This window comes from Petromyzon marinus, chromosome 27, assembly GCF_048934315.1.
Source record: "Petromyzon marinus isolate PM22_M1 ecotype Great Lakes invasive population chromosome 27, UKy_Petmar_22M1.pri1.0, whole genome shotgun sequence".
NCBI classification, from domain to species: Eukaryota; Metazoa; Chordata; class Hyperoartia; order Petromyzontiformes; family Petromyzontidae; genus Petromyzon; species Petromyzon marinus.
Genome location: NC_133693.1, coordinates 9,097,931 through 9,119,889, shown reverse-complemented (window position 1 = coordinate 9,119,889; position 21,959 = coordinate 9,097,931). Strand labels below are relative to the sequence as shown.

The window sequence follows — 21,959 nt, the reverse complement described above, 5'->3', positions numbered from 1 at the left end:
GAGTGGAAATGAAAGAACGACAAGTTGCCGGGACCCACGGGCGAACTGCCACCAGAGTGGCCACAGCATTTAGGAGATGAGATGTCTTGCGACGTGGTAGAATTGTAGTGCACACATTACGACGGTCTGGTAAATTTAAGCAAGGGCGTGTGGTAGTGTGCTTAAGGATTTAATAATTATGAAAGCCGCAGAAACTGGGTCATGTCAGCAATAACACAATAAATATTTAATGGCCCCAAAAAATCCAATGAAATAATATTGTTGAAATATCAAATGTTAATGATAAATTTGCATTTGTTTTTATTATAAATTATATAATTTCTTACAACAGATTATGGTAGGACTATTCAAAATTATGCAATGGCTCCGTTATATACTGACACATTTACAGCGCAAATAATGTTTATACATTTTCAATTCACTCCCGGATAAGCTTAACCATGGAGGTTGTTTCACCATACTTCACCACACTGGTCAATGCGGGGTTCGTGAAAGAGAGCTCAAGGCGAGGTTCAAATATCACTCGCCACTGATGTTAGTCGTGGTTCAAAAACACAACTCGGATCACTGGGTTCATAGCACATCGTGATAACCACTGTGCCAGTACATGAATGCACATAGCTTAGATGATGACTTGGCATAATCTGAAAGTGAAAAACAATATTTGTGGCGACAAGGAAATATAATGCAGTTCTCATTCATTTAGTAACCCTGGAGAAAATCACAAAAAGTGGCTCATTGCTTGAAACACTGGATGTCATTGTGTGCGTGTTGAAAAAAAAAATACGCAGCTTCTCCAAAACATCCATCATTTAATAATAATTCTTATGAATCATAACGCTGCTCTGTGTTTCAGCCTTTAAAAAAAAAACAAGTGAATAATACAAATTTATTTTATTTTAATTTTCCTATTTTTATTCGCAACATCTTCCCATAAAGGGGCTGCAAAAATCATTACCATTTACTGAGAACCAAACATTTCACCTCCCACACAGCATCTAAAAGCCACAAATTCTAAAATGCCTAAACTCTAAAATACTTTGTAGCAGCTCATAATTTTTATAAGGATCTTTTATCGACAGACACACATGTCTCTTTACGCCTAGCATGCAAAACACAGAATAAAGAAACTGGTGTGTGAGATTTCACGAAGTTTTATTTAATATTTGGTTTGCTTATTTATTTGCTTAACTCTCAACTCATCTGCTGAGCTTATAGGAAAACATTTACTTTGTTGCTGTAATCTGAAATTACGGAGTCTAGAAATGAGAAATGGAAGATGGCTTTCGTGAATTTCAATTCGGGCACCAGCAGATGTAGCAGAATTGCTTGATGTATAACCAACATTGAATACACACTTTGAATGAGGGTCTATATATGCATTTTTATCAGATGCATGAATGTTTCATTTTGTTGTAAAATTGTTATGCAACATCACCACAGGATTATGCACACAAGTGAAGAAGCATTGGAAAATGTATTACTGTCAATGTTTATGCTTAGGAGACATTCACCAAATCGTACATGGGAGAATAATTGCTTTAAAATGGAACTAATTCGGCAGTGATATGCCAACACTACACTTATGCTATGGAGCTAAACTAAAAAACAAACTGTACAAACCATAAATATTTTTTGTTCATGAAAATTTTCCAAAATGAGAACAATAATTGAGTCATACTCTTGTGCATACTGAATTGGCAGCAGCTGTGTAGTCATGAAACATTGCAGGCATTGAATTAAAATCATAAATAAAACCAAACAAAATGAAGCAATGCATATAAAGATCTATTTCCGACTAAATAAACTGCAAAAATCATTCACGTCCGTTTGAAATAAAGCATTTAAAAAGTATATCCATGCAATCAGTCAGAGGCGAGTCAAAGGGCCTTCATCCTCCAACAAGCATTGAGTTGCACTCATTAATTTGTGGCCCTGAGCCAGTGGCGGATACTCGACATTCCAATGGTAGGATTAGGTCCGTCCACAAAACGATCGTTGTTGACTTCCCACAACTTCTTTGGTTCTTTCGGTAAAGTCACGTAGAATGAGAATAAAATAATAAATTGATAAAATAAAATAACACAATAATATTATTTTATTCTCATTCTACGTGACTTTACCGAAAGAACCAAAGAAGATGAATCATTGCAGTCACGAAAGCTTTAAATCGAGACTTCCCACAAATAAAAAAAACAAAATCTCAAAGTGTCTCCCCGTTTAAAGCAGCAACGTGGCAGCACGCATCTTCACCGGTAGCCCTGAGGCAGAGGACGGAAATTCCGCATCGCATTCCCACGGTGGGAGTTTGTGTCTGCCAAATAATAACTTACCGCGCTGGCAATTATGCACGAGCAGAAATGTCGTCCTTTCGACGACAACAACAACAAATAACGAAAACGCTTTCCCCCCTCGCTCGCGCCTCGGCCTTGACGGGTGGCATCGTGAACAAAAGACCAAAAAATCTCGGCCAACGGGGAGGACCCCGTGGCGTGGATCACTCGGCTCGGTGCATGTCTTTGAGAAGTGTCGGCATGCTCCGACACTTTACTCACCTGCTCGCCGCGTCCCACGAAGAGCAGAATGCGCCCGTGCCCTGCGGTAACGGGGAAACATCACGAGAATTAGCGGGAAAAAACCCTGCATTGCGTTTTTATAGCTCGCTTTATTAAAACAGACTCCTAAGAGACGCATTGCTACTGTGAGCATTACGAGTTTGATTTTTTTTTTACAGGGTAGTGGTGGCTTATTATTTTGGTGTGGGCGCCTGTTGGTTAGTTGGTTGGTTGGTGTTTATTTTATTTTGTTGAACAATTCTTGCATAAAATAAAGTATTGGCATAAGATGAAATTACAAGTTAACAAGCGCCCATTTCTTTGCCAGCTGGCGGTGAAAATTACGGCGAGAATTTTCTTCATTTCAAGACATGGCTCCATTGGGATGTATTTTACGGACTCAAAAAAACCTCTCCCGTAAATTCACTGGCATTCATTTTAATATCTATACATGTAATAATCGCACAACTTTAATATTATACTAGTTTTTTTTTTTATAATAGTGTCAAGACTCTCTTTCAGGAGGGTCCTGCCAAATATTGATGGTCGCGGCGACGGTTGCTATGCCTTTTCGCAATTCAGTAAAATTTGCGAGCAGTCTTTCAAATATGGGAAAATTTTAACCATGGTGCTGACATATTTCACCATGTATATGACACGCGGCCTTGAATATGCCCCTGTTTATTTGCACGGTGCGACATAACCACACGTGGGAATTGCGTGGATGATTCATACCTCAAAAGATTACGTTTACGACCCAGGGACGTGTCACCAGATGTCATATCTTGTTCAAAAAGTGGGGGAAAAGTAGGGAAGTTTGCAATGCCCAGCTGAGCTATAGGGCTTGACTGTAATAGTCTCTGCTGCTGCTGCCTTCACAGACGCTTTTTACTCAGTCAGCAAATGTAATCGAATGGCGTGGCGTGGACTTCTGATAGCAATGCTGCGTTCATTCAAACTATCATTGTTGATTGAAATAATACCGGAATTCAACGTCGATACATTTTACGTAAAAAAAGAAGTTTAGTTTCAGCGCGTTAACAACTTAAAAGCCCCACCCCCTCCCCCCCCCCAAAGCTTGATTTCTTATCTCTAAAAAACATTGCGACCACATTCCGCGCTCAATCCCACAACAGCTGACGTGGACGGTTTACAATCCGTCAGACCACGGCGGCGGATCCTCTGGAGGTACGTGAGCGATGTCCTGCTGAGGTGTGCCTCACTGTGATGGATTTGTCACACGCAGCACCCGGCTGAGGCACGAATCCTCGCGTGGTACGGACGGCAATTTGATGTAGTTATTCACACCCCCCCCCACCCAACCACTGCCACATTTCTCTACACTCAGTCAACTCTGAGCCACCTACCTGGCACAGCAAGAGCCCGTAGAAAATAAAGATTCGGAGCCACAGGCTGAGCAGCATTGCGGTGAGTCGGGCCTCAATAAGGCATTTAGGGAAGATGAAAAATGGCATTGTCAATGGTTATGCCATTTCGCGAGCGTGGTAGCGACCATGACGATGTTGATGACGACTGAGGACGTGCTGTACATTAAGGATGACATTTGCATGAGATTGAGTAAAGTCCGTGCGATTGCTGATCGGAAAAAAAAATAAAACCCTCCCAGCAAATATTATTCAGATAAATTGGTGAAATAAAAGATAATTATTCACACGCAATGTAGCACGTTTTTTATAAACAACAGCAATACGTAGAGTAATGAATATATTTCGTAAGTCTTCAGGATGTAAATTAAGCAACAATGAAGTAGCATTAGTCACAATCTCCCCCGAGTAAATACTCCCCGGATATGAAGCAAAAGAGTTAATCTCACGTCCAAAAATGTAAGCGACATGACCGATTTCCCTGTATTGTTAATGATAATAATGTACATCACAAGTCCAGGAACGAGTAATGAATGATTGAACGCACACCGCGTTTAACGTCGCAGCTTGCGGATCAAGCACTGGCTGGCACGGCTGGTGCTCACGCCTCTGCATTGCTGTGTAAATTTGCCAAGCCAGCAAGCTGAAACAGTTTATGCAAATTTGTAATCTTTGCCTGAATTATGTTTGAATCCACGCTGCTATGTCAAGACCAGCCACCTATCATTGTCGATTAAAATTAATTTGAGTCTTCCCACGGAAATGCAATATTGGAGCCAAAGGCCTTTCCCTGCTCAAGCAAGAGCGCATGTTGTCCCACCCATCCCCACTGGTAGGCCTGAGCCACTGGCGGAAATTCTACATCTCTAAGGCGGACACCAGTTGAACACATGTTTCTAAAAAATAATAGACACATTCGTACAGAAAATGACAATTAACCAATATGTGGCCTTTTAAGCCAAAGGGGCAGGTAAAAGTTAACTTTACTACAATTTTTTTTTTTACTTTACCAAGTAAGACACACTGAGCTATATAGCTCTTTTTCAGAAGCGACCTGGCCACAAATGATAGCTCAACAATAATGTGGAAATGTATAGCGGCCAAAAACTCGAAACGCATTTTTGTAAATGAGGGAAAAACCAGAAGCTCTGGAGAAAAATCCACACAACCACGGGGAGAGAAACATGCAAGCTCAAAATATGCAGCAGGCATCAGGGTAAAGATCGAACCCACGACCTGCTGTATACCAGGCGAGGTAGTTCACATCTTACCACCATGGCACCCAGTGCTGTTAGTGAGCACATATTATGGCCAGCATTGTGTAAGATGGGGTGGTGTGGTCAGCAGCACCCCCTGGCTGGGTACGTCTCCCTACGGCTGATGTACACAAACAGCTCCAGGTGATTATTAAAGGTTGAGATAACCTAGGCGAGGGCCCCGGACAGGTTCAAAATCGCTTGTCACTGATGTGGGTGAACAGAAATGGAATAAAAATGTCCAGAATTGTAGAACATAAATAAAAAAAAAGATTCCCCTTAAACAGACTGTTGGGGTAAGTGCTGTTAGCGAGCACCTATAAAGGCCGGCACTGTGGCACACGAGGGGGTGGGAGGCCCACACCATGCCCGGCCACCTTTGTCTCCCCAGTGGCGATGTTTACACACCGCACCAGGTACTCATTTGAGGCTGAGTCGACCTTGGGGAGGTCCAAGATCGGTTCAGATATTTGTCACTGATGTTAGCCATGAGCGGGAAAATGGAGCATCAGTGTAGCTAACTGCTACACTGACGCTCCCCATATATATGTACACACGCACACATGCATATGCTATTACATAGTACTATAGTTAGATGCAAGTGAGGTTGAATTAAAAACCTACAGACTAATAATGATTTATTATTGAACCCATTTCGCTGCAATAAATATATGTTTGTAAGTTCACGATTAAAAACTAATGTTCCACCCTCTGGGTATGTACAGAAATACAACTAATGAGCTTATTCAATATACATCTTCACATCAGCAATTTTCAATGCTAGAATGCTTCCAGACATTTCATTATTAAGACTGCAGCATGCATTTTCACGATTGGCAACGTGTGAATTAATCATTCGCAAGCAAATTGACAACGTTCGCCAAAAGGGAAAAAGGAATAATACAATAAAACAATTAAAAAAAATGCACACGATGTTCTGAAAGTGTTTGCAGACGCACACGGGATATGTGACAAGTCCCTGTGCTATGAGCTTCTCTGCCATTTCCATCCCGTAACCAATTAACCACGGAGCACGACTGTAATGGCACGCCGATGATGCACCCGCCGTCGGCGGAGACTGCAACAGCGACCGACGTCTGCTGAAATCGCCGTGCAGAGTTGATGGATTGTGCGGATTTAATCGCGTGTACAAGGTGGCCAAGAGATGGCAGTGCAGCAAATGGGGTTTACGATTTGCCCGTGCAGATTTTAAGATATGACGTCCCCTCGGACTGCACGGGGTTTTCTCCGAGTGCACCGATTTTGCTCTCGTGCAAGCAAAACTACTCAATAAGGAAAAGGCCAATCGTGCAAATGTAGGTCGCTCTTCATAACGAACCATTACACTTGAGCGGTTCTTCCTAGATAATGGAAATGAAGTATGTGCATTCATATAAAGCTTGACGCAATAATAGCAACAACAACAAAATTCAGCAAGTGTAAGCTTGGTGCATTAAAAATCCCATTCTTGTAACTCTGACTGGCCTTGATAGGAATATTGGGATATTTTCTTTGGGGGGGGGGTCTAAATAATTAAATTAGGCTTGTAATAGCCAATTTATTGTTGTATTAGCACGACGTACCGACTCCTTTATCTTCGGCTCAGCAAGTGCCCATTGAGACCACAAGTCTATTTATCAAGGAGACCTGGACTAAAATGCACAGCAACAGCACAATTAACCGATGATTTTTTTTACTTAGTTAAGCGTACTCTGTGGTTCTTTCGGTAAAGTCACGTAGGTATAAAATAAATCACGACGCTTTGGGTGCAACACAAGCGTCCGTCATCAGGTAGGAAAGCATGGCCTGCTGCTGAGGCAGACTGTTTTAAAAGCATGATAACAGCAAATTGTTGCAGTGCACTATAACGTTAAAAAACGGTGTTGAATCAGTGAAACACGGATCAATAAGAAAGTAATGCTTTGTAAAAAAAGGACTAAAAGTGTAAACAATAACAAAGTCAACGCAAAAATGAAGACGAATACGATTATAGAATCAAATAGTAATTGTGCCCAAGCTGCTGCATGAATGCCCAAAAACAAGTTAATAATTCAACTCAAATCTGTCCCCATGGATATCCGGAGAGACCACCACTGGGCCATCTTCATTCTAAAGGTCCTCTTAAACAAATCTGCCAATTACCTAAAGGACCGCTGAGTTCCGCTGACTCCTTCCCGTAGCCTCAGAAGTGCCTCCGTATTCCTACTAAAAATTACATTTGCTAAAACTTTGGTAAAGCAAAAAAAAGTATCTCCGTGTCACTGCTCCAGGTTTTTGGAACACCCTGGTCGCTCATCTGCAGCTTGGTTCCCTCCCTTCACTCCCCCCTCTTTACTTCACGAATAAACCAAAACGTAGCGTTTACTTGCACCTGTACCTAACGTTTGTCTGGCGCCCCTTACTCCCACATGCTTACACTGTCTTTATCGATTTGCGTATGTTCATGTCACTGTGAGACTAAATATAGAACTTACTTACACCTGTATCTAACTTTTTCCAGCGCATCTTGCTCTCATGTTTTATTTGTACCGTTGTTTTTTTTTATCCGCGTGTCTTGCATTTACGACCAAATCATAATCCACAGCCTATTGTCATTCCATTGTTGGATGAAAGCCTTCCCACGCATAATCAGCCAGTGTGGGTTGGTGAAAGCGGGGGTTGGGGTGCCCAGGACAAGTTTAAATGTAATTTCCCATTGGCCAGGAATTAAATTCAGGTCCGTGGGTTCAAAGCACAGTACGTTAACCACTGCTCCACCACTGAAGCCGAAACACAAGTTACGATTTGTTAAATGGATTGTGCATTCATCTGCCCTGCCACATCAACCAGAATGCCCCATTCACCATAAGTGTTGCCTGAAAATGAAAAATAGGACTCGTCAAAGTAGACGGTGAACTCACATTCGATGTGTGAGAGAATTCTATTTCCAGAAGTGGCAAGTCCTTGTTCTTTGGTGCTGGCCGGATGGTCACAGACACTATCCTGGAGTTTATTATGGTCCCATTGCTGAAAAATACAAAATGTTCTGATCAAAGGACAGACATTTCACTTGTTTACATTTAATTCACTCGTTTAAGATCAGTGCGTTTAGAAGTAAGTTGAAGGAGAGCTGGTTTTTGGCAACGTTTTCAAATCTAAACGAGATAGATTTGCAGTGGCACAATTAGGATAATATCTTTAAGTTCCTCGAATAATGTTTCACTAGTTCAAAACACACATCTAGTATAACAAAATAGTGCCTGCCAACTCTACATGACATATTTAAAAATTCCCAAATCCAATTACAGGTGGGAAAAAGAGGTAAGCATTTGAATTGTTTCTCTTGGGCTAACATTTTAACCATGAAACTTAAAAAAAGGGTTATAAGCCGTCATTATATTTCACATCGTAGGCACATTAATACAACATGTAAGGTCTGCGTGGGATTAACTATACTTCAAGCTGCTAATTCTATTCTATGCTGCAGAGGCTCTACAGCAAAAGAGAGAATGTTTAACGAGCATGCCAGTGGAAGTGTTTTTGCTCAGCATTCACATTTTGAGGATTTTTTCTTTGCACATTATTTTTTCCTTATATATGTTTGCATCCTTCAACGGTGTAAAAAGGCCTATTATGGTGGCGTGTGCGCGTCTGTATATATGCATGTATAGCCTCTGTGTGATGCCATTCCTCTGCTACCTGTTGTCGTGCGAGGATAGTGCAATGTGTGCAAACGGGGGCGTTGCGCGTGTTGTCTTCGCGAGAGGCACAATTATGAATTTTTTTGCCAATTTTGTAGCGATTTAGTGGTGCACTTGACGTGGAAATATGTTTGGAAACAAAGCACAATTTATTACCTTGGCTTGGGTATGATGCCTTCCAGGTTCTTATAAAAAGACACTCCGATGACATAAACCAGCGGCGGTTCTCCTGCAACCAAGGCAAGAGCACGCGCACAAATAAACCACGTAAAATATAGCTCATGTACACACGAGGTCCTTTCATGCTCGGTGAGTTTTATATCATCAATGGCTAGGAATCTTGTGCCTAATGTTGCATGCATTGCCCTGGCATTAACGCTGCTTTGAGTCAATGCATAATGCTTTAATGCTAGAAAAAAAAAACCCCACTGCAATGCATTTGACGTCATTATGTCTGAAATCGTGACTTGTTTTAGAAGACGTGTATTTTAGAGAAATACACGTCGTGTTTAAACGACATCTGCTGGTTATTCGGCTGACGTCGTGACTGAAGCCGCCAACTGAGTTGCATCAGGCAAAAACGTTTCTGCACAAGACACACGCATGTTTTCATTTTTTTAAGGTTGAAGTTTATAACGTGCAAATATTACGTAACTTAATTATGCTCTTCTCCACTGCTGACTATACGGCAGTCGTGGAAATGCTACACTCCTATGGCAGGGTAGCCACTATGGAATTCCTACCATGCATAATGTTGACCTAGCGGTGATCATTTAATCAATTCTAAGGGCTGAGTTGACCTTTTCCTGAATTTAAACTCTCAACCTCATGACTGGGAACCAGCTTGTGCAACAATAAGGGTTCCAAATAAAAATATGTATTTCATCATTAATATTATTATTCAAAGCCAAAATATCACCCAACTGAAATAGAGGTGGGGTAGTCCTTGTGGCGAAAACGCCACATTTATTATTGCGGTGCTCAGGCACCCAACAAATAAATAAATAAAGGGCATGATCCATCAACATTCTAAAACAATTGCCTACTTTCTCGAATAACGTCAACTATGTATGGCTATCGATGCTTTCCCGAATAACGCCAACCGAGTTTGGCATTCCATTGGCGAGGTTCCGCGCGGTGCCTCGTGGTTACATTGTGCCAACGTGAGGATGTCGTGCTCCCTGAGTAGAGCGGTTCGTCTTCACGGTGGAACGCTTCCCACCCCTCTCACCCTGGCGGCCGGACGAGAGGGCCGCGTTGGAGATGACCACCTTGTCCTCCGAGCTCTTGACCCACTTGATCATGTTGCGTCGGCCCTTCACCGGGAACGTCAAGTCCGTGCCGCCCTCGGCGCTCGAAAGCTTGTGCACGCCAATCACTATGGGCGGGGCACGCGGCGGATGGAACAGACACAAAAGATCCCGCCCCGTTTAGCCTTTAATAGACTGCTAGGTGCGAGTGCTGTTAGTGAGTAGCACCTATGAAGGCCAGCACGGCACACGAAAGGGGTTGGTGGTCAACAGCCCTTGTGACGATGTTTACACGCCGCACCAGGCGCTCATGTACGGGCTGAGGCAACCAGGAGGATGGGCATGGCCGGTTCAGATAATCGTCACTGGTGTTTGGCATAAGTGGGAATAGAAGGCGGGTTGCTGGGTACGTAGTGCAGAGTGCTAATCACTTAAATACTGCTCCCCCCACACACACACATGCACACACACCGATTATAGTGAATAATTATAATCCAGCGCTTTCCAGATGTGATCAGAAAACCCACATTGAAAAGACATTTCACTCAGCAGAATATCCATGCAGCAATTCAAGCTCTCACCAACTTAGGACCAAAAAAACACATTCAGAAACAACAGAAAACAATAAAAAAATGGAAGAGCTGCACTCATATCACGCGAAGGTATACCATATGCAACATAAATACGCACCGTTGAGTTAGGCTTTTCACGTAAATAGGGCAATGCCTTTATATTTACGGCACACATAGAGTGAGTGAGTTCCATTATAAACCTCACTCATTCCTGCGAGCTCCATAACACCCCAGCACACAGCAGTATGTCATAATTTGTGGCTACGCCCATCAGTGTAGTAATTCGGCACATTACCCATGACACGCCTGGAGATCTACAATAACTGTGCCTGATACTCACGGGCAATCATAAAGGCCCTCTTTCCAGCAGCGTGTATTGAGACTGAGAGTCTCCACCTGTATAGTGGGTCATGCTGTACTGCGCATCGTCTGCTATTATTATTATCATCATCATCATCCAGAGCATGTGCTCCCAAGGCGTGTACTTTGATACACACCTGAGTGTTCCTGTAATTGAGCGCAAGGTGGATACAATTGCAATGTTCCACAATACGTTCTCAAATGGATCACGCAAACTTCTCATGAATTATGTAAATAAGTGCAGATAAATGCCATGAAAGGAAGTTGCGAATGCATTTTCACGGCAATGGTTATCTTTGTACCAAATATCATCATAACAGAGGAATATTGCCTCTTGTTGGAGCATTACATTTGATCTACCAGGCTAGGAGAAAATCACAACATTTATATGCAAACACCTCCTTGTAAGGGTTACAGGCAACAAAATAAAAACACAAGTCTGTCTTTCCAAATAAAAATCGAGGAAAATGCAAATTTCCTTCGTGAGTTTAGAAACCTTATCTTCCTATTTCGTATATTGTGAGAAGAGTTGACAACGGCACGTCTAAGTTTGGCAATCCACTCGGTGGCTTCCTGAGATGCCAAGTAGGGATGTGAAGTGCCTCCCAGAAAGGGCCTCAGTGGGTCGGTTGACGCGATACGTTCAACGGTTATGCCTTTAAAAAAATATAATTTACGTAAAATTATCTTCAGATGGAGTCAATGTCAAGTTCTTCTATGAATGTAAACAAAGCCACGGTGTGAAAATTGTGCCCCTGTTAAAACAAGCAAGATGCAGTGTTCGTCTCTATCAGCTGTCCTGAAACAGCACGGTAAATTCCACATTCCCACGGCGGGGACCAGTCTGTAATAGGTTGAGCAACGCTGACTTTTCACAAGGTGGTTTGGTTGTGATTGTGTTGGCTGCTGAAATAAACTAAAAACCAGGATTTGAACTCACGATCTTCTTAATGTATATCGAGCACTCGACCAGCAGTCCAAATCAGCTAGGTATCGTGTGTGATCGTTACTTACACATTTATTACAGATAATGTTTTGCATTATACCCAGAATTCAATGGAATTGGCTGAACTGTGAGAAAATAGATTTGAATATAAAAAAAATATATAGAAAAAACATTTCAACATAAAACTATTTTAATGTCCAGCATCATAACCTGTAGTTAATGTGATTTTCATAACTATGAATTTGCAATCTCTGGCTGGGGCTAAATTACTAAGAGGTTATTCAGTGTCACTTTTCATGCATCTGCCTGCCATTAGAAACACACAATCCTGTGATGAATAGTTTTTTTCTACAACCTCCATTAAACTCTCATGGGATTTATATTAATATGCAACTTCCGGCAGAAGCATTTACATGAACTGGGTAACAAAAATGAAACGCGCATTCGGTTTCCATTAAGAAGTTGGATGAATAATTAAAATGCACTTTAATCAAAAGCGGCCTGTTTTTAAGTTGAGTAAATCGTTTTCCCAAAAAGAGTGTGTTTCTATGCAACAGCTCCGACTGACATCGCGTAATGACCTAATGTATGCCTTGTATTGCCTTAGGAACATCCTGATTATGACTACAATTGGATGGATTTCATCACATGCACTTAATTCTCCTGAAAAGTTTTCACTTCATACAAAAGGCATTCATTTGACAAAACACAACGGATGAATCAATTGTATATCCTGTTTGTGGGTAGGATTTGTTGTTCGTAAGAATGGATACAAAATTATTGAATGCAATATTTATTCAACTAAAACGTGAAATGGAAACCGAATGACATACAACTAAATGTCTGTAGTCACTGCCGACTCAGGTCTCACATTCTCAAGTGTAGGGAGTTGATGTTCTTTGCCGGGTCACCAATAACTGCAGAAAACAATTAATTACACAAAATATACATACGTTTGTTTTACCTTGGTATTATTCAGCTGCGAAGTTTGACATTCATAAATGTACCAAATGAGTGACGGAGGAGTAAAGCCACGACGCAGAGCCAGAGTGACGGATTGACGAGGTGCCTTCAATAAGATGGGCCCTAATGAAGTGGCCCCAGGAGTGGCTCCGTGCTCTTATATTACAGGGCCCTTCACTGAGAAGATACACATTTTTCAACGGAATAATTTCCTTAAAGGAATGTACTGAGCTCATTACACAGTACAGAGAACGCTACTGGGATGGATGTAATTTGTTATATAAATAAATGGGGTGGATTGGTGGCAAAGTGATTAACACTGCACTTTGATTACGGGCTCCTCGAGTTTGATACCTGGCCACGGCTAACATCAGTGGCGAGTGATATCTGAACTGGCCCTCCGCCCTCCCATTTCACCAATTCCGACGTGACTAGCATGGTAAAGGAGGCCTTGATTCCGCAGTGGAATGACAAATGGCTGTAAATTATTATTACAGATTTTAAAAAAATTATGAAAGAATTTGATTGACCATATTATGCTTCAACAGCCTTTGGACACCACGTTTAACGAACGTGACTATCGCCCATCATCAATTCTCTCACAATACCCACAGACAACTTTAACATTCTCCACACAGCTGTCCATAGAGGTCTGGCTCTGGCCTCATTTAAAAGGAATCCCTCCCGTTTCGTGGCCCTATTCCACAAGGTCATGCCCTCTGCCACTGCAACCTGCCCTGGGTTCAAAACACAAGTGACAAGTGATGAGACAGTACACAGGCTGTAGATCTCTGTGGGAATCTTGTCTCATGCTGATGGAGCATTTATTTATTTCCCTTTTGCTTATTTATCCGCTTGTTTCCTTCGTGCACGCTTTGTGAAATATTTAATTTCGTCAACCTCTTCTTGTGGAGTTAGTTTGAGCGAAATTTCCATCTCATTGCCGCCGCCCGTGATGTTTGTTTGTGATAAGCGGCTCAGGAATGAATATTACCTTTGAAATTGGATTAAATAAAAACATCTTAAAACATATTATTGTCCTACATAATAGAAATACAGTTGACTCTCCATTGTTCAATTGAGGGGGGGGGGGGATCCATGTGGTGGATTAACTGTGCGTAAAAAAGTGTGTGTGTATTTATTTATGTAAGCGCATGTGTGTGTGTGCTGTTTAATGATGTGGGGAGCTGTAGCATAGTGGTTAGTGCTCCAAGCTTAGAACCCGGAAACCCCAGTCTGATTCCCGCCGCTCACAGCCAACACCAGTGATTATTATCAACCCAACCTTAGTAAGTGATCTCTCACAGCACTTGCCCCAACAGCCTGTGTAGGCTACACGGGGGATCTTTGTCTTTATTTAAGGATCAGCAGCTTCTCACTCGTCAACGGTTTGTGACTTAGTGGCATCATGACCGCAAACAAGTTACTTTAGGAAAATATAACAACCCCGTTAAGTTTAGTAAACAATGCACACATATATTAACGGTCTAATTCATTCTCCGTGACAGAACAGCCTTTCTGTCAGCAGTGGCATTACGTGTAGCAGGGCTGCGCATTTCCTTTTTACCTTATTCAGAATACATTATATATGGTCGCACTCATGACACACAAAGTGATTGCCACAAATGAACCGCAATACCTCGCTGATCTCGTCAAAGAGCATGAACCATCACGCAAACTCCGGTCATCCACGCAGCAGCGGCTTTTGGCTCGCCATCGAACAAAGACGGCCACTGCATCACGCGCTTTCAGATGCTCTTCTGCGGCCGTCTGGAACGCTCTTCGTCACAATATTAGGAAGCCGCCGTAGCTATGCACTTCTAAATCTAGAATGAAAACTAATTTATTTAGAACTGCTTTTTGTGTTTAGTTTGTTGTCCTTCCCCTGCACCTCCGATTAGCACGGTTGTGAAAGAAGTTCAACATACATACATCTGGCCTGGCTGCCCTGGAAATAACAGCACCCAATCAGCGATTGAAAGCTTCTGGTTATAAATTAACAGTGGTTGTCCTATGGAGAAACTGGCCTCTGCCATCGGAATGTGGAATTCAAAATGTCTCAGAGCCACCAAAAGAAATGTGCCCATCGCACGGCTCGTTGGAACAGGGGGGCACTTTGGCTTATGAATCGCACAAGACCAACCTTTGTTTGGCCGCGTTTCTATGAACGCACTGCACTCCGTTCATGGGGAACCCATTTTCATCACAGTTATGGCTACAGATACGGGGAGCAAGCCAATCCGTCAGCAGCAAGGTCCACTGCAGTCTCTGGCAATCGGTCTCGGTAATTTGAGTGGCAGAATACCCACAAAAGCACAGCTGAGCAATGGAGGCAGGTTTTTTTTATTTTGATATCCTCGTGTCAAAAAAAAACAAAGCAAGAAACAAGCTTGCATTCACTTTCTGTTCTTCCATCCTCGTGTATACCCCCTCTGGTGTGACAGGTCGGCTAAAAAAAAAACGAGATGAAGTATGGCACTGACCACATCCCAAAGAGCATTACGCAACCCGCGAGCATCAGTGCACTGTGGTCTGCGCTCCTTCAACGGCGGAGGAGGAGGAACAAAACCACGCGGACTCTCTCTCCGCTGAAGCCCTCTCGTCGTGGCCAGCAGCAGCGGACCTCGCCATTGGCATTTATCTTATGGACATATTGCTGCCCGTCTTAGAAGATAGTAGCGTGACGAGCACTGCTCTGCTGCTGCTGCTGCTGCCTGCTACACTGCCAGTATTGTGAACAGCACGGACTTACTCGACTGCAGGGAGTAAACGAAGGAAGAAAGGTGATGGTGTAAGTTGAACTTTGTACTAAGCCAGCCATGCTAATCGGAGGCGCGGGGGATGTTGAAACGAGTGAGCGAGGAGTGCGTCATGTGCCCGACTCAGACTCACACGCGCAAAACGCCCGAGCTGCAGAGGGAATCTGTGCCGAGCTTTAATGTTTTTAGCACGTATGTATGAGTTTGCTCTGGGTTTCTCCAATTTCCTCTCACTAGCGAATGACGTTTAGAAAAAAAAAAACAGTGAAATGGAAACCCATTTCTAGGGGTGTCTTAACTCGCTGTCTACTTGGGCCTCAAATTCCCAAGGGTAGGGAGTTGATTGTTGGCCAAGAATTCCAAGCAGGACCTCCACAAAAGCGTCTTGAGACTCCGTAATGGTTTTCAAGGTGAGAAAATAAATGTTTATCGTTATGTAAAACACGTCTTCATTTTCTTTGGTTCTTTCGGTAAAGTCACGTAGAATCGAAATTTAACGTCTTCATTTGATCGTTGATGTTGAGGCAATAGCATCACGCAGCTATGGGGGTTTAACTGCAGCTCGCGACCTTGACTACCATTACAATCATACCTTATCTACATTCAGGCTGGTGAAGGCAATAGAGAATAATCACAATCAATTCTTCGCGTATACGTAAACGCAAGCGCACCCAGGTGAAGCCGTTGTGCTCTCTCAATGCCACGTTTTTTTTTAAATGACGGCACCCCCGTGAGAGTCGTTGATTTACGAAACGAACGGCAATATTAGTTTGAAAGGTCTGAAAGAGATCGACTTTCGGGGCAATTAGCGACTTCTGAGCTTCGTCCTCGCATCCGTTGTGCTTGGAAACATGAATCCAGCGGCTGGCAGGAAAAACGTCATTAACTGCTCTCAATTTTGCATAATGCCTTCCTTGAATGTGTTTTTTTTTTAAAAGGTACTTTTTCACAATTATTGCCCTCGCCGTTCATTTTCACACAAACAAAATAAATCTGCGAGCATTAATGAGGTGATTAAGCCCATTGCGTAACTATTAGTCACGACCGCACAATAAAGATAAATGGATTGGTCCACCGTTTTTGGAAATTAAAGTTCATTTGTGATAGTTCTCCGAATGTGGTCATATTATTCAACGCAGCACCAACAGATGTGGTTCTTTATTAAAACCAAGCCAGGTGCACTGCTACACCAAACCTGGAACTCAACAAGTATTTCTACATTTGTTTAATTACATTTGCCATGAATGCAGAAGGGTTAATGGCTGTGCATTTTAATTTTTAATCACCTTCCTCGTAAGTGCAATTTGTTCAAATGTATATACCTGCTCCATGCTTGTAATTTTTTTCGTAGCAATTGGAAAAGTTGTAGAATTGAATATTATTTTACACGAGCTACACAAAACAAAAATGGAAATTCAAATAGTAATTATTATAATCGTAAGTCAAGGATGTATTCTGCTTCTAAGCCCTGCTCTAACGAGTTTCACGGGGTGCTCATCTCTGTCGGCAGGCCTGAAGCCAGGGGTGGAAATCTCACATTCCTACCGGTGGGACAAACACTGGTGATGTCCAACAAACATAGGACTCATTTAATCAACCCTTGAGGGATGATGGGCTGAGTTCTATGTATGGACGTGTATGTTGAACTTATTTCTCATCGTACGTAGCCAACCGTGATAATCGGGGTTTATGACCATTCCCGATTTTTTTTTGAGTCGCAACATTCTGATTGTGTGAGTCAAGTGCCCTCATTGCATTGCCCCCAAAAACCATGCGTGTTGGTGCTGTCATTTTATAACACTGCATTCTGTTTTATTTTACTTCAATTACTGAATAATTAAGTTGAGTACGTGTAAATTATCTCAAAGCCGGGCTCATTTGGGTGCGAGCCTATGCAGTAATGGGTGCCGTCTGGCATACAGCAAATAAAATAGAAATAATAAAACCACATTTTCATTACATTTACATATAATTAACTCGTAAAATATTGACTGAACACTGAAAACCATTTATAGCAATACCTGCATACCTATGATTTAATATTCACAATTTCATAAAAAACGAAATCGTCACTGTAAAGTGACTACCTATGATTGAACACTGAAACCGATTAATATCAACACCTGCATACTTTTAATTTAATATTTACAATTTCATAATGCACAAAATCGTCACTGGAATGTGACTTCCCGTGAAGCAGGGTTGGGAAGGCTGAGCTCCGCTGGATGTGTACGGCTTAAGAGATTTCCTGATGGGCTTGAAGAGTGAATTTTGTTTATTCGTGAAATAAGTGCGACTCTTGCAAATGCGACTTATCCCCCAGTCTCTTGTGTTTTCACTCAGTTAAACAAAGATCAACTCACAGCATGTACGTGGATGACCGAGGCCTCCAAGGGCTTGGGATCATCACGTTTCATACGCCAGATAAAATAAAGCTCTTCATATATACCCGAACCATATCCTACTTGCACGGTGGCTAGCTTCAGTGCGAACGACGCTCTAGTTCGAGGGGTTTTAGATTCATGTTTAATTAATTAGTAACGCTGAACCGATTCCGGACGGGACAAGGTCGTCCGATGGGGTCAGGCTACTGACCCAACCTGCAGCTGTGGAGCACCACAGACGATGTCACACATTGTGAACGACTGTCCACTAACATGTTTTGACGGTGGACTAATGGCGCTTCACCGTGCTGAAGACGATGATGTTCGTTGGCTCGGCACACAGTGCAAACGCGAATAATAATTAATTAGTTTGGGTAGCCTTCCTGCTTACTTGCAATTCTGGATTTTAATTTAATCCATGTTAGAGAGGTTTTAGTGTGTCCTCTGCTATAATTCAATTAACACAAACCCATTGTCATGACCAAATATCGCTGTGTAGTGTGCATGCACCCTCCTAAAATGTTTTGCTCGTACTGTATTTTAATGACTATTTAATGCATCAATACCATTATAACAACAATGCAAACAAAGCTAAAATAAATTTGCTCTGAATTTGAACAAAGACATTTAATTGGTCCAGTCAATTGAATAAACATGCTTTGGAAATCGGTTTTTGGGTTAGATCGCGTAAATATATAAATGTGTCGATAAAACCCGCCAACTAATTGGCTGTGTCGGGTGGTGGCGGGTTTTAACGACACATTTATATTGACGCGATCTCACCAAAAAACATCTGTTATGCATGATATTGGTCTCGAAAGCCTCCTACTACGTGTTTAAATGCGTTGGAAACGCTTGCGCATGGGGAAGTTTCTGATTCAAACCAAAATATGCAAATGCGCCGTGCGTATTTAGCATTTTTACGGAATAATTCACTTGCGCGTGTAGGCGACCTACAGGGAAAATAAATTGGTTTATAAATTATTCAGATTTTTTTTTTAACGGACCATTTTGCCCGTGAAACTTACCTTGTGACCACTGCATTTCAGATATTAAGCCCTAAAGATTTCACAATTATCTCCTAAAACCTTAACCTTTCGACCACAGGTATGGCCTGTGCTTCTTTAATGATTTACATTTAAATCAGCGTATACAGTACAGTATATGTATATATGTCCTCTAATTAAAAGATACACAGAGGTAGATGTACATTGTAAAACTGAGGTGCACAGCCAGAAAAACAAATTCTGCCTTCTTTAGCATCATAATATATAATAATTTACTTATTTATCCCGGACTGCCACAGCGAGCCATATGAACCCCCAATACCTTGCTGATCTCGTCAAGAAGCATAAACCATCATCACGTGAACCAGGGGCGGAGCCAGGGGGGGGGGGGGGGTGACGGGGGTGACATTCTGCGTGTAAGTGTACGACATTCGGTGTGGCGGACTCCCTGCAACTGCATTGTCAGAGTGTGTCGCCAACCGATGGCGTCTAGTTTAACAGCCTGACTCTCTCTAAATAATTCTTGAAGTTAAAATGTGTTGAATGTCACCCCGGCCTGACATCCTGGCTCCGCCCCCGACGTGAACTCGGCTGGCCGTCTAATAACGACGGTGACCGCATCGCGCTCCTTCGGACGCGCTTCTGTGGCGTTCAGAAACTCTCTGCCTTCCGATATTAGGAAGCTGCCGTAGCTACGCACTTTTAAATCCGGATTTGAAAGCGAATTTACTTAGAACTGCTTTTTGTGTTTAGTTGGTTGTCCTTCCGCCCACACCTCCGATGAGCATGGTTGGCTACGTACGGTGTAAAATAAGTTCAACGTACATACATACAAGTGTGAGGAGCACCGGGATAAAACCAAAGTGGGCAAGAGGGCAACGCTTGATCCCTGTACAGGTTGAAACAGATGTAGATAAGTTCAATTGCTGTACCGGGATACACCAAGCCTCACCACCTCTAACAGTGCTGGATTACAAGCCACGTGCATAACAGCCACTGCTGGGCTTAGTGAAAAATACTTCAATATAAGTTGATTATATTCAAGTGAGTACATGGCCACATTGATAGAGGATATCCAATGTGGAATGCTCGATTGAGTGCAGAGTGGAAACAAAGATATATAAACAGCGTTCCATTGCCACAGGCGTCAGTATTAAAAATAGAACAAGCCTTGTGTGGCAATTGCTAATGCTGCAGAATCCAATAAAGCATCTGCAGTTGAAGTACGGCACACTTACGCTCAGGTATAGGCTACAAGAACAGACCGAACTGCATTGTAATCCGATCAACTAATGACACTTGGGTAATGCAAGCCGCATGTGTTTCCAGACTCGATCAAATATAATGTATTCACTCGGCACGTAACTTGTGAATTGATTAAAATATATTCTTATGCTCATGATGCGTCCATTGAATCGTGCGTTGGATAATTATTAATTGCATATGCTCCTCACATCCAGATAAGTAAAGACAAATGTGGGCATAATGAGAGACAATCCCAACGAGACGGCAAAAAAGTAACATTTCACTCGAATCTAATCGTGATAAATCTTCAACACGATTCATGCACTGTAAACAAATGTATACACGCAGCACGGTCAAATAATTGCTGTTTATAAAGCATCCTATTATGACAAGCACTTATGTTCAGGCCATATGTCGAAAACAAAGACAGCCGAGGGTGTATTTTTTTTAAATTATATTTTCACCAGCGACCGTAAAACTTTTGTAAAGGTTTTCATTAAATAGATATGGATTTTAAGTGGTCTCCTAAACTTTCAATTCAGTGTAATAATTGATATATTTATAAGAAAGAATACCTTTCCACCCGAAGTGGAAAATGGAATTTTCAGGAAAAAGATTTTAAAAAACGAATAGTTGTTGCATTCAATGAAGTATGTGCCCAGAATACATTATTCACGGCTTAATGGCTCAGCAAATGGATGCGTTACTGTCAGCACAAAAGGTTCCGCATATTAAATGCCCACTTGACTTACCGATGTTATCCTTGGCGATGTACATGTCGCTGAAGAGCTTAATTCCCGAGCCCACCACGTGAACGAAGTCTTCCACCAGCTGCATGAGCTCCAGCACAGCCGGAGGATTCTGCGGGCAGCAAAGAGACGCCGTTGCCCCTCTCTCATGCACAGCGGCCGGCTCACAAAGGAGAACAGCACTGCTGAACGCTCTGCCCTAACGGAATGGTGCCCTATTAAAATGGTGCCCGCTGGAATAATGCATGCTCTAGACCAGTGATTCACAGTGGTTCCCAGTGGTCCACGGAGTACTGATGGTTTGTCCCCGCAAGGCCATACGTAGGCATTGGTCTGTAGATCCGTCGGCAATACAATATTTTTTTTCACGAAACGTCGTATATCTTTGACCGCATGCCTACTCCCGTCGCAAATGGACAACTGTTGTCATTGTCGTCACGGTGGTGTTCGCGCCGTCGGAATCGTCACGCAGCCGACCCCTGGCCGTCGTGCGCTAGCGCGGCAGGCACGGGACACTGCACGTGCATCGCGCAACTCCCGAAGCCATCGAACGGGCTCGCCGGACTCTTGGCGTCCGGTTAAAAAATGGTTTCGTGAAGTTCCCTCTCAAATGCCCAAACGAAAAAGGAGAGGCTGTTGAAGGTTTGCAGTGGTCCACGTGTCCAGAAAGGTGGGGAGCGACTGGCTTAGACTTGCATAAGAAAGATGTGCCGCAGTTGTCCGTGAAATGTGCTACAGTTCTTGCAATTTAGCTTTGACTCAACCTTCGCAATGTCTTGCTCAAATGAGCGCTGGGAGCAGTGCTCGACTCCTCTTTAGAGCCCTGAGCCTGTGGTGGAAATTCCACA

The 21,959-nt window shown here is 42.6% G+C and overlaps 1 protein-coding gene across 1 annotated transcript in view; it reads right to left on the bottom strand.

Moving 5' to 3' along the window:
* The window catches only part of ADGRB3 (adhesion G protein-coupled receptor B3), a 174,946-nt gene that overhangs the window by 60,098 nt on the left and 92,889 nt on the right, over positions 1–21,959 (bottom strand). Inside the window, exons 12-16 of the mRNA XM_032961547.2 lie at positions 21,115–21,223; positions 10,108–10,254; positions 9,033–9,105; positions 8,097–8,202; positions 2,556–2,596 (exon numbers count right to left, since the gene is read on the bottom strand). Of these exons, the coding sequence (XP_032817438.2) occupies positions 2,556–2,596; positions 8,097–8,202; positions 9,033–9,105; positions 10,108–10,254; positions 21,115–21,223 (476 nt within the window). The remainder of the gene's footprint in view (positions 1–2,555; positions 2,597–8,096; positions 8,203–9,032; positions 9,106–10,107; positions 10,255–21,114; positions 21,224–21,959) is intronic.